This window comes from Ursus americanus, chromosome 33 (assembly GCF_024610735.1).
Source record: "Ursus americanus isolate L20-20 chromosome 33, mUrsAme1.1.p, whole genome shotgun sequence".
In the NCBI taxonomy this organism is placed as follows: domain Eukaryota; kingdom Metazoa; phylum Chordata; class Mammalia; order Carnivora; family Ursidae; genus Ursus; species Ursus americanus.
The window spans coordinates 21,669,503-21,682,295 of NC_142159.1; the positions used below are offsets into that span (position 1 = coordinate 21,669,503).

The following is a 12,793-nucleotide window of genomic DNA, read 5'->3' on the forward strand; positions in this document are numbered from 1 at the left end:
CCGGGCAGGGCTTTTTGTTTGTGTTTTTCTTGTTGTTGTTTTTATTTTTTTAATATAAAGAGGCAGGTCTAAACAAATCAAGCCATTAGCAATATCTCAAAAATGTAACTAAAAACGAGAACTGATTTATAGCAGCAATGTCCACAATAGCCAAACTATGGGAAGAGCCTATCTGGGTAAAGAAGATGTGGAGATGGGGCGCCTGTGTGGCACAGCGGTTAAGTGTCTGCCTTCGGCTCAGGGCGTGATCCCGGCGTTATGGGATCAAGCCCCACATCAGGCTCCTCCGCTATGAGCCTGCTTCTTCCTCTCCCACTCCCCCTGCTTGTGTTCCCTCTCTCGCTGGCTGTCTCTCTCTGTCAAATAAATAAATAAAATCTTTAAAAAAAAAAAGAAGATGTGGAGATATATATATATATATATATATATATATATAATGGATATAGATAAAAAATGGATAAAGAAAATGTGGTATATATATACAATGGAATATTACACAGCCAACAAAAAATGCAATCTTGCCATTTGCAATGACGTGGATGGAACTAAAGGGTATTATGCTAACTGAAATAAGTCAATCAGAGAATAAGACAATTATCATAGGATCTCACTGATATATGGAATTTAAGAAACAGGGCAGAGGATCATAGGGGAAGAGAAGAAAAAATGAAACAAGACGAAACCAGAGACGGAGACAAACCATAAGAGACTCTTAATCTCAGAAAACAAACTGAGGGTTGCTGGAGGGGAGGGGGGGGTGAGAGGATGGTGTGGCTGGGTGATGGACACTGGGGAGGGTATGTGTTGTGGTGAGCACTGTGTGTTGTGTAAGACTGATGAATCACAGATCTGTACCCCTGAAACACATAATATATGTTAATAAAAAGTTAAAAAAAATAAAAAGTAAAAACGAGAATTGAGGTGCTGGTGCAGAAGAGCAAATCTTGGCTCTACAGTGACCTGACTGACCCTGGGCAAGTCTCCTTACCTCTCTGGGCCTCAGTGTCTTCATTTATATAATGGGGCTAATCCCGTCCATCCTATCTACCGAGCCGGTTACTCTGATGCCCAAATGATACCACATGAGTAAAACCATGTTTGCAATCTCCAAGGTTCTTACTACCCATAGAGGGATGGTGATGGTCATGACCAATCTAACAAGAATGACCACGACCACCGCCGTTTCCTGAGGGCCTCCTTTGTGACACAGAGGATATGATGGCAGTCTCCTTACCAGCTAACAAAGTGATGTCAGATAATAAGCTCCCGGTGGGAAGTTAGCAGTAATTAATTCTTTATGTGCTCTATAGTGCCTGGAAAAAAGCCTTACAGACACAAAGGAAAAACATCATATAGGGGAAAAAAACACAAGGCCTTTAGAATTAGCTGGACTTGGTTCCAAATCCATTCCTGTCATTTCTAGTTGTGTCACCTTGAGAAAATTATTCAACTCTCTAAGCCTCAGTGTCCTGATTTGAAAGACAGTGATTAACACACATATTTGTAAGAGTTCTATCACAAGGCCTGACAAATAGAAGGTGGTCAATAAATATTAATAAAGTAGTATGGGTTCCATAATGAAGCAGGGTGTTTCAACCTTGTTCCTCCATCTTTTTCCCACTAATGCTGTTTGCACCAAGAAATAATGTAGAACTATTAGGTCTTTATCCAACTCATAACAAACCAACCTGATTTAAAACAATAAAACAATGATGAAAATGGCACAGGATAAAATGTATTAGCCGAAAACCAACAGAAAACACCCATCTCCTTGACAAAAATTTAGATCTGTAGGATTTGAGCTGAGAAATTTGGGCTGGGTGCAAATAAATGCCAAAAACAAAAGAGAAAGAAATAAGCCCACCATACAACTGCAAAGGTTACCAGCAAAATTAACATGCAGTGAGTACCGAACCATGAATTTCGGTATCTAATGATTTTGATGAAAATACAGTTAAAAAGAGATAGTTATTAAATTATTTCCATTCGTAAACATAAGTCAAAAGATGCCTGGGATCTAAAAGTTACCCCGGATCAAAAGCATCCCACATTGCCTTGATAAAGACACAAGCGGAGGGATGGAAAGTGAGACAGAACAGAGCAGGGGTTCCATTAGTGACGATCAAAAGTGCTCCTCCTCTTTCCTGGAAGAAATTACAGAGCTGTTGGCTTCCTGAGTGAAGACCGAACGACAGCTGTCCGGAGCAAACGCTGAGCTTCTACAGGGCCAGAAAAGAGAATGGAATCGTTTGTTCTATTGTTGACATCTGAAATTCTCTTGGTTCGAAAAAAACTTTTTTTGTTTTAGAATAATTATAGAATTTTCCTGTAAGTATATGAAAGTATTACACAATAATCACAGATAGAAGAAAATTAGATTCCACAGAAGAGTGGGAATTTAGGCAATGGGCCTCTCCTCAGTTCTCTGGCTTTGAAAGAGAAGGTCTTCCAGAATATTCGAGTGATACCTGACTAGGTCAAAGTATGCTCTCTGCAGTTCATGCTGCAGAAAGAACCCTGTTCCTCTGATAGGCTTCTGGAATTTGAAATGTTGTGCTTCTCTTAAATAAATCCTATTCCTAGAAAAGACTCTAGCAGCAATCGTCTTGTCATGGCCTTAGGAAGGGGATCAGATCTTTGAGGTTCTACTCGAAGGGTTAGAGTCCTTTTGCCAAGATCCAGGCAGGACTCAACGGAACACATGCTCACAGCTTGGTGGCCAGTCACTAAGTCATTAACACCTTAGATTTGGAATCCATAAGCAGATTTCTGGGGGTTGGAATGAGAAGAAAAGGCTTAGAGAAATAGAAGGGACAAAGGGCATAGATTATTTCCTAGTACTATTTCCTTTAGGCTAATATTAAATAAATTAAATAACAGTTAAAACTGTAATGAAGAATTCCAGAAGCGGATATGATGGACCTGAAATAAAAAATTTGCTGTGAATAATTCACACCATCTATCCAGAGACAAGGAAGACTTGCAGATCTATTACCTTCTTATGTGACAGAATGAATTCCTTTTTAACTTCTCACTGGCTTTTCACATACCTCATCTCTTTTGCTCCTCAGGTCAGTACGACCGGGGCGGGGTGCGGGGGAGAGTAACATCATCTTTTCGTAGGTTAAAAAAAAAAAAAAAAAAAAAACCCACCTCAGGATTAACAGAGAAAAAGATTATTTAAAGGCAGGAATAGAGTTAGAAGCCAGGTATCCCCAACCGCCAGCCCTACACTCCCCCTGAATGCATAACCCTATGTCTGCAATAGTGCCGGATGATTTTGGGGGAAGCCATAAGCCTCTCTGACAAGCCAATAACAACTTGAGATTCTTGCTCCAGAAAAATACACAGATACACAGTCTAATTATTTTCAAGAGGTTTATGGAGCGTCTCCACTCCGCTCAAAGCATGATGAACCAGGGCTAAAGCCCTTTGGTCTCTGCAGCCAAGTCGGGCTGGCTGGGGGCTTGGGGAGGTGCAGTTTAGTCTTCTGACCCCTTTCTTTAATCATGAGAACTCAGGCACTCTTTACAGAAATACTTCCCACAGGCCAACAGCTGATTATTGTGGTCATTTGCACTTCCTTAAACTCCTCTCATGCACACACAAAAGCAAACAAAACATCTCCCCAAAGCAACATTAAAGGTCTGATTTCAACCCACAAAACTTCAAGAAAATGGAGGTCTTTAGCCAAATTACATACATACAGAATCACAGATGACCTGAGTGGGTATTTAGTTGACAGACCCGGCTTTTGGAGCTACCATTTCCAACAAGAAATGGTAATGTTAAGTTTCCTTGCTTTCTCATCTTAGAGAGATGGACTAATTTTTATAACACACCCAGGGTTCTTGGTACCCAAGTAAATTTACACAGCAATTCCTCTGAGTAGCAGTCTCTGAGGCCAACACTGATTAGCTTACTAAAGGCAAGAGAATTACACGAAGAAGGACCCCAACCACATGGGGAGCAGGGTTCCCATTCAAGACGCCCTGGGCCCTGGAAGGCAGTCCCCCATGCAAATCCAATGACAACATAAAGTCCGATCTCCGAAAAAGTGCCTCATCAGGGCCACCTGGACCTTCATATAGATTTGGGGGTGAGGCTGGAGATAAGGAGCATTCAGCCCTTTCTTTCTGTAGAAGTTCTCTTCTTGTGCGGATCCTCAGGCTTCAAAAACCGTTTTCCAGGGGAAGCAGAAGAACCAAGAAACACATGAGACTTTCATAAATGAGGGGGACTAAAGAAAGGGCCAACCCTTTCCACCAGGATATTACAGAGAAACTCTGGAGAAACACGCACAAGCTCTCATCTGTGCAGAGGCCACAGGCAAGTTTCCAACTTCTTCATTCTCGTCAAGAAGGTTAACGACAGAGGGTTCCTAACAGCCAAGCTGGCCCAGATGGAGTTTGAGTCTCCCATGCTTCGTGCCTGACACCCTCCTCCCTCTCCGTAGACTGGAACATTGTGGCTTTTGTTTCAGGGGCACTGATGGTTCCCTGGTGGCTAAAGTCTGAACATTTTACATTGATGCACATGTAAGACTCAGAGTGAGGACCTGTTTCTTTTGTCCAGCCTCTATTTTTCAAAGTTTTCAGAACGTGCTCTGTCATTTTGTCCTTAACAGTGAGCCCGTGAGGTCGGTGTGTTTTGATTCTAGGTTGAGCAAGGTCTCTCAATAAATCATCAGCACATTTCTTCCTCTAAAAGCAACGCCCATGGGTATAAAAACAAAGAAAGTAATTATAAAACCAAGGAGGCTTCTCTACCATGCTAAGTAGAATTTCATCAAATTAAATAAAATCTCGCAGCTCGGCCTTTACAACTGAATATTTAAGTGCAACTGTTCACAGCAGCTTGAGGAGCTGAAAGGACACTGGGCGATCTGTGCCACCACTGTGACGCTTCTTGTCACCGTCGGGGTGAAGGTCCCAGGTCTGCACGTGCAGCGCTTCAAGGTAGGAGTGTGTGTGCTCATTCAGACTCTGAACGCGCGTCTGTTTCCCGACCATGATTTAGAAAGTCTCTCCCGCCTCTTTGCTGCCTATTTTGGACCACGAGCCAAACGGCACACTGTTGAGTAGAACTACCATCCTGAAAACTGGCCTGACTACAGAACTACCACCTCCAGAGAAGAGTGTGGAAAACAGGAATAAACCCCCGTTACCGGGATCGCCACGCTATGCAGAAGTGTTGCCCAACGCTCCCACCTGCCCTTCACGACGGCCGCCTGTGTGGCACCGTTATAGCCTCTCTGCGCCAGAGCCTGCGGTGTGTGGCCCACGGCACTGCGGATTCGCTGCCACACGGGCTCCACCAGAAAGAAGCCCCGAGCGCAGGTGCTTTCTCAAACCTGGTTCCTTCGCAAGAAGGTCAGTCTCTAGCAGGAAAGTCTGTGGAGCCAACAGGAAGGGGAGGGAAGCAGAGGCCCTCCGCACACTGTCAAATAGCCACTCCCCTCCAACTACCTTCCCCTTTCCCAGTTTCACACATACAGTGAGTTCCTGCCAAAAAATAAATTGTGGAATAACGAGATGTTCACCAAACAAGAGGCCAATGAACAAAAAAGTCAGCCAGACAGAAGGACCCAGGAGAATTCCACCACTGTCCTTGCTTCCGCTGCTCTAGAAGCCTCCTTGCAGTTTGGACTTTCTCCTGCAAGCTGTGGGAAATACCTGGCAGATCTGAGGCAGGAGAAGAGCACAATCAAATCCTCGGTTTATAAAAAGTGGGTTCACTCTGCCAGCGGTGTGCAGGCTGCAGTGGAGCCCAGTGGGTTGGGGGTCTAGTGCAGTGACCCAGGGAGGGGACAACCGAAGCCCAGGGAAAGGCGGTGCCAGTGGACACAGGAAGATGACATATCGCAGGGGGCGTAGTGGACCTGCCGCCAGGGCGTCAGAGGGTCGGGGAGGTAGGGCGGGGGGAACGAAGCACAGGCCATGTGCGTAACCTCTTGCAGCCGCACAGCTACGACAGAATCACAGGGACAAGTAGGGCTCCTGAGGTTAGTGACAGTGGGTTTCACCTTTCTTTCCTTACCTTGGCAGCAGAGTTCGATACACCGTGTGTGACATTTCTGATGAGGCCGCCGACGTTTCCATACTTTATCAGTCCGGTAACCCCTTCAGAGACATCATTCAACAGCCCCATGGGATTGCCGAGAAAGTCCACTGATCCCAAGATCCGAGCTGCCTGGCTGAGGAGCTCCTGTGAAATGGGGCAGGCAGAAGAGATGAGAACCAGTCCCTGTCGATACTTGCAGGTAGAATGTCCCGAGCAAAAAGGTTAGAAATCTGTCTCGTCCCCCATTCTCGTCAACACCCATAATGACCTACCAAGCAACCCTCCACTTTCTGCATCCCTCCACTGTCAGATTCCAGAATTCCAGGGACATCTGTTGTGTCACTCTCCTCACAGTTTAATGGAAATATCACCAATTAAGAGTTGAGGAAGGAAGCAAAGAAGGAAAGGAGGGAAATGAGAGGGAGGAGGGAGAAAAGGAAGCAGAAATAGAATATATTTTAACTCTGACAGTTAATAAATTTGATATGATCTTGACCTATTTATCGAAGAATCTGGAAAATAAACACAAAATGGAAAATGTCCAACTTGATAAGAAAATTTTGAAGTTCAACTCTAGGGCAGGATCTCATAGGCTCTAAGAACACTGACGTGGTTGTTGAAAGTAGGCCCATGCCCGGTAAATAGAGAGGTCATGGTATTTTGTGTTATCATTAAAGCATCAATTAAACCCTTAAGAGTTGTGACGAATCTGGTAGCAGCCCATGAGACCAGCTCTCTGAGGGACAAGACTAACAGCTCATAAATCAAATACACTGTTTCAGGATTTTCAGGATGTGTATGGGCTTCGCGGGCTGTGACCTGACCCCTAACACAGCAAATGTTTAACTGGGTTCTCAGTAGTAACGCCTTAGTAACCAAGATTCCCAAACAACCAAAACAAACATTCTGTTTATGTTCCAGCCACTAAGTATTTCTCCAAAGCTCACCTCCTGGAAATGTTTGAGGATATCATTGATGATAAACTCCTTGGTCTCATAGGGATGTACCCGAGTGAATGGATCCAGATTAATCACGGCGTCCTCAAACCGAATCAGTGGAAATCCCAAGGTACTTTTTAGGGCCTAGTCAAGGAAGAAAGGAAATGACATATTTTAGCCATTTGATGGCCTTCCAGGGTACTATAATTTTGGATTCCATGAAAGCTACAAGTCATATCAACTTTCCAATGAGAGTCAAGCCTTCGATATTTATAAATAAGGATCTTCCCTGTAATTATAAAAGTAAAATATTTGCAAAGAAATATATACGTCACTCAAATTAACACAGATCACATACAAATAAACACTATTAGCTTCATAGCATAATTCTTTCTGGTCTGTTTTGCATGTGTGTTGTGTTTTCCTTTCTTGACTGAAGTTACCACACATATAGGAAGGTGTACTGACCAAATGTAGAGTTCAATGATTTTTTCCCCGAAAGTGAACACAATAAACACGTAACTACCACCGGGAGACCAGAGAGTAAATTCTTATTCCCATCTTGGAAGCAGCCCCCTCCCCAGCTGTGGCCTCCCAGTCACTACTCCCTCCTCCCCTAAGGTAACCACTATCCTGACTTCTACCACCGTATGTTAGTTTTTCCTGTTTTGAATATTATACTAAGGAAACCATCAGTATGTACTTTGGGTGTTACATATAGCTGCAGTTGCTGAAGTTTCATTGTTAGTATTCGAATTACAAATAAAACACAATTTATTAAGCCACTGTTGGTAAACAGTGGTGTTGTTTCAAGCTTGGGGCTATTACGAATAACACTGCTATGAACATTCGTGGACATGTCTTTGGGGCACATTTGTACACACTTTTCTTGAATATATACCTGGGGGTGGAGCTGCTGTGTCACAAAGAATATACGTGTTCAACCCTAGTACACACAGTACTGCCCATCAGTCATCCCCAGCAGCTGAACTGGTTTACACTCCCTTCTATGAAATTTCCTGTTGTTCTACATCCTCGTCAACACTCAGTATAGACAGCCTTTCAAAAGACAAACCTTCTGATGGGTGTGTAATGGTATCTCAGTGTGGTTTTAATGTCCATTTTCCTGGTGAAGCACGAGATCAAGCACCTTTTCCTACATATATTGGCCATTTGGATATCCTTCTCTGTGAAGTGCCTACTCAAGTTTTTTGCTGATTTTTGTAGTGGATTGTCTGTTTTTTATTTATTGCTTTGTAGGCGTTTTTCTTTCTCTTTTTTTTTTTTATAAAAGATTTTATTTATTTATTTGTCAGAGAGAGAAAGAGAGAGAGAGCACAAGCAGGGGGAGCGGCAGGCAGAGGGAGAAGCAGGCTCCCCACTGAGCAAGGAGCCTGATGTGGGACTTGATCCCAGGACCCTGGGATCATGACTTGGGCAAAAGGTAGACGCTTAAATGACCGAGCCACCCAGGCATCCCCGTTTTTTTTATCCATCCTGTATACAAGTCCTCTGGTGAGCAGATGTACTACAATTAACTGCGATTATCTTTTCCCATTCTGTGACTTATTACTTTTAAAATAGCATTTTTTGATGATCAGACATTCTGTTGTAATGAAATCCAACTTATTGACCTTTTCCTTTAGGAAAAGCTTTCTCTTTCCTGGTTAAGAAATTATTATTGGGGCACCTGGTGGCTCAGTGGGTTAAGTGTCTGCCTTAAGCTCAGGTCCTGGGATCGAGCCCCACATCGGGCTCTCTGCTCAGCAGGGAGCCTGCTTCTCCCTCTTCCTCTGCCTGCCGCTCCGCCTACTTGTACTCTCTCTCTCTGCCAAATAAATAAATAAAATCTTTAAAAAAAATTATTCTCTACACCAAGGTCCTAAAGATACTCCCTGTGTTTACCTAAAAATTTTTTATTGTTTTACTTTTCACATTTCAATCTATAATCTACTTGGACTTGATTTTTTTATATGTTGTGAAGCAGAAATCAAGATCCATTTTTTTTCCAGATGGGTATTTAATTAACTAAGTAATGTTCACTGAAATGATCACCCTCTCCCCTATTGTAGTACAGTGTAAACTTTGTCATAGTTGAGTAACTGAATTTATGTGTCTATTTCTGGATTCCCTTTTCTGTTTCATTTTGTCCTGCCTCCTACCAATACCACACTGTCTTAATTACAATAGTTTTGTAATGAGTTTTGAAATCTAATAGTAGAAGCTCTCCAATTTTTGGTGTGTTTTTTTTTCCCCTCAGGATTACCCTGGTTATTCTTTGCATTTTTCATTTCCAAATACGTTTTAGAATCAGTCTGTCAATCTGCCACAAAAAAATTGTTGGCATTTTCATCAAGATTGCATTGAATCTATAGATCAATTTGAGGAGAAACGAAAGCTTCACAGTATTAAATCTTTCAATGTGTTGATGTGGTAGGTCCCCTTATCTATTTAGTTCTCTTTTCTCTTAATAATATTACATTATTTTCCATGCAGAGGTCTTATCTACACCCTTTGTTGGATCTATTCCTAGGTATCTGCAGTAGATTAAAAATGGCCATGTATTCTTTACATCTTATACCATTAATGAAGACTACTTCATCCGCACTGACCGTGTAATTTGCTTCAACCAAGAAAATGCAGTGGAAGTAACACTGTGTGACCGCTAAGCCTAGGCCTCAAGAGATCTTGGAGCTTCTGCTTTGCCCTTTTTGACACTTCTACCACGTGAAGAAGCTGAGAGACCATGTGGAAGGAGGTTCTCTTGACGGTCAACACCTAACACTTGACATGTGAGTAAGGTCTTCGTATACCAGTCAGTCTCAGCTGACTGCCTGAAGAATAACCATGCGTGAGTCCAACAGAAGAAACATTCAATAGAGTCCAGCCCAAATTGCTGACCCATAGAATTGTGAACGAATAAATGAACCACCAAGTGCTGGAGTGGTTTGTCACACAGCAATAGATAATGATATTATGTTTGAAGTTTTCTTAACACTGTTGTAAACTGCATCCTTCAAATTTTCCTTTTCTCTATAATTGCTGCTGAAATGTAGAAATACACTGATTTTTGTATACTGTGTCCAGTGACCTTTGTAAATTTACTTATTCAGATAGTAACTTATCTGTACATTCTTATTGATTTTCTAGGTACATATTCATGTTCTCTGCAAATAACAAAGTTTTAATTTTCCTGTCCAGTTCTTATAACTTTTTTTCTTTTATTTCTTCTGTAATCTTTCTAGCCTTATTGCATTGGCTAGGATCTCCAGTATGACAGTGAACTGAAGTGGTGATAATGGGCTGGCCCCTTCCCTGCTTTCAGTATATCACTACTGAGTATATTTGTTGTAGCTTTTTTATAGATACATTTTATCAGATAAGGCAGTTTCCTTCTCTTTTTTTGCTTGTTGATTCTTATCATAAATAGATGTTGAATTTTGTCAAACGGCTTTTGTGCAACAATTGAGATAATAATATTTTTTCTTCTTTTCATTTTGTTGATAAATTAACATAATTTATCTGAAAATACTTATATTTATTTTCCTGGAATAAAGCCAATTTAGTTATATCTTCCTTCTTATACACTGCTGTATTTGATTTGTTAATATTTTGTTCAGATTTCTTTCTTCTATTTTCATGAAACAATTCTGGTCTATTATTTTCCTTTATTTGATTATTTTCAAAATATAAATTATAGTTTTCTGGTAAACGTGAACACACATTTATTCTTTAAAATTATGTGTTTGATAATGCCAGCATTTGGTTTATCTGTGGGTCTGCTTCTAGTGTCTGTTTTTATTCTTGGTCCCCTCTCTTGGTAGGCCCAGTAATTTGTAACTGAATATAACACTTCCTATGAAAATTTTTACAGACTTCAGATGAGTCTTTAGTTTCTAGCAGGCGGTTAAAGAGGCTTCACGCAATCAGGATTTGGGCTTTCTTGAGGCTGGAATTCAGTCTTTGTAACTCTTGGTCTATTTCAGTCTTTATGAGATCTAGTATAGTGTCAGTGATCTCAAGTGACAACCAATTCAATTCCTCCACCTTTAGTCTCCCCTGCACCAGAAAACTGCTAAAAGGTCTACTTTTTTCACCTGCCTCTTGACCACCACTTTCAGCTTGGCCTCTCTCAGATGAGGTTACCTAGAATTGGCACCTGCCCCAAGACATACAGCAGCTCAGACCACTGGGGGCTCTTTTCTGTCTGTCCTTTCTCTGTAAGATATTAGCCCCTCCCTCACTTACCAGCTTTCTTAGTAGCTCATGTTTGCTATGTCAGCCCCACGAGACTGCCAAAAGCCTTACTCAGACTCTCTGCCTTTGAGAGCTGCTTTTGGCTTGACTTCTCTTTCTCCCCATACCACTTACAGGTTAGGATTATCTCAAGAATAAAAGCAGAGTAAATGTTGGGCACTTTTTGTTGAGTTTCCTTCCTCACATAAATCTGGGACCCTCAAGTCCTAGATGTCCTGGTAGCTTTCCAATACCTTCAAACAGACTTTTGGGTTTTTTTCTACAGAGCTTTTCTTGCAATTCTCAGCTAATCTGGCTCCACTATAAGCCAGTTAACAATTTCTGGATATGGTCTATTTTCCAATTATATTTTTATTTAACAAGATAGATATTTCAAGGATTTTAGACAGCATACAAAATACTTTTCTTCTTTGAATGTGAAAACAAATTTCATGCTAATAATGTTTGTAAATCTCTGATCCACACTGAATCTTTCCTTGTATACTGTGTAAGTAATAAATCTAATTTTGTATTTTTCCAAATGGCTATCTAGTTGGTCTAATAGCACTTACTAAAAACATCTATATACCCCCAGTGAATCAAAATGCCTTTACAGTAAAATCTCATGTGCAACTTCATGCACCTTCTATTTTCTCCCTTATTTTTTCATCTTTTAGCATGTATTTCCAGAGGCTGCCTTAAATTCTTCTGGGACAAGAACATCTTTAATTGAAATGAAATTGTGTAATGGAAGAAAATATAGATGGAATTTTTTAAAACCAGAGAATGGGGAAACTTTTTTGGGACTCAAATACAGATTCAAACAGGCAAAAGACTGGTAAACTTGATGACATAAAAATAAAAAGCTTTTATGTGATTAAAAAAAAAAAAACATACATACATCTAAAGTAAACAGCCAACTGAAAAACCGAAGGAAAAAACCTTGCAACTCATATCAAAGACCAAACTTAAATAAAGAGCTTCTAAAATTACAGGCGATAAAAGACCAATAATACGATTTTTAAAACAGGCAAGTGATACGACCAGACAGTTTGGTTCACAGAGGAAAAAACAGCCCTTAAATAGATGGGTCGGGAGAAGCAGAGAAAAAGAAAACCGTGAAGAAAACAAAGAAACAAATAGAAGAATAAGTGGAGAACCAGAAAGGAACGGGGAGGGTCAGCAATGCCAAATATGGCAGAGGACCTTACAGAGATGAGGACAGACAAAAGGCCCCTAGATCTGGGGCCCTGGGAAGTCACTAGTAACCTCCTACTAAATAATGTGAGAACAAAACATTTTAGAGATTAAGAGCATTCTTAGGTTAATTCAGCCTAACACGCTAATTCAGCCGAACACTCTCATTTTTTTTTTTTAAATAACTAAACCCAAAGAAATGTTCAGTGGATCACCTAAACCGGTGCAGTTAGTTATTACAAGATCTTAGACTCGAACGTGTTCATTTTCACGACAGTAACCACCCCTAAGGTGGGAAGCACGACGCCCAGAATGCAGGTTTATCTTGTGTCCCCTGAAACACTTGCTGCTAGCCATTC

General features: G+C 41.2%; 1 protein-coding gene across 4 annotated transcripts in view; it reads right to left on the reverse strand.

The window, feature by feature from the left end:
* The window catches only part of VPS13D (vacuolar protein sorting 13 homolog D), a 240,245-nt gene that overhangs the window by 78,608 nt on the left and 148,844 nt on the right, over positions 1-12,793 (reverse strand). For all 4 annotated transcript variants that reach the window (XM_045777921.2, XM_045777920.2, XM_045777919.2 and 1 more), the window contains 2 exons: positions 7,011-7,145; positions 6,040-6,207 (listed from right to left, as the gene is read on the reverse strand). In XM_045777921.2, coding sequence (XP_045633877.2) covers positions 6,040-6,207; positions 7,011-7,145 — 303 coding nt within the window. The remainder of the gene's footprint in view (positions 1-6,039; positions 6,208-7,010; positions 7,146-12,793) is intronic.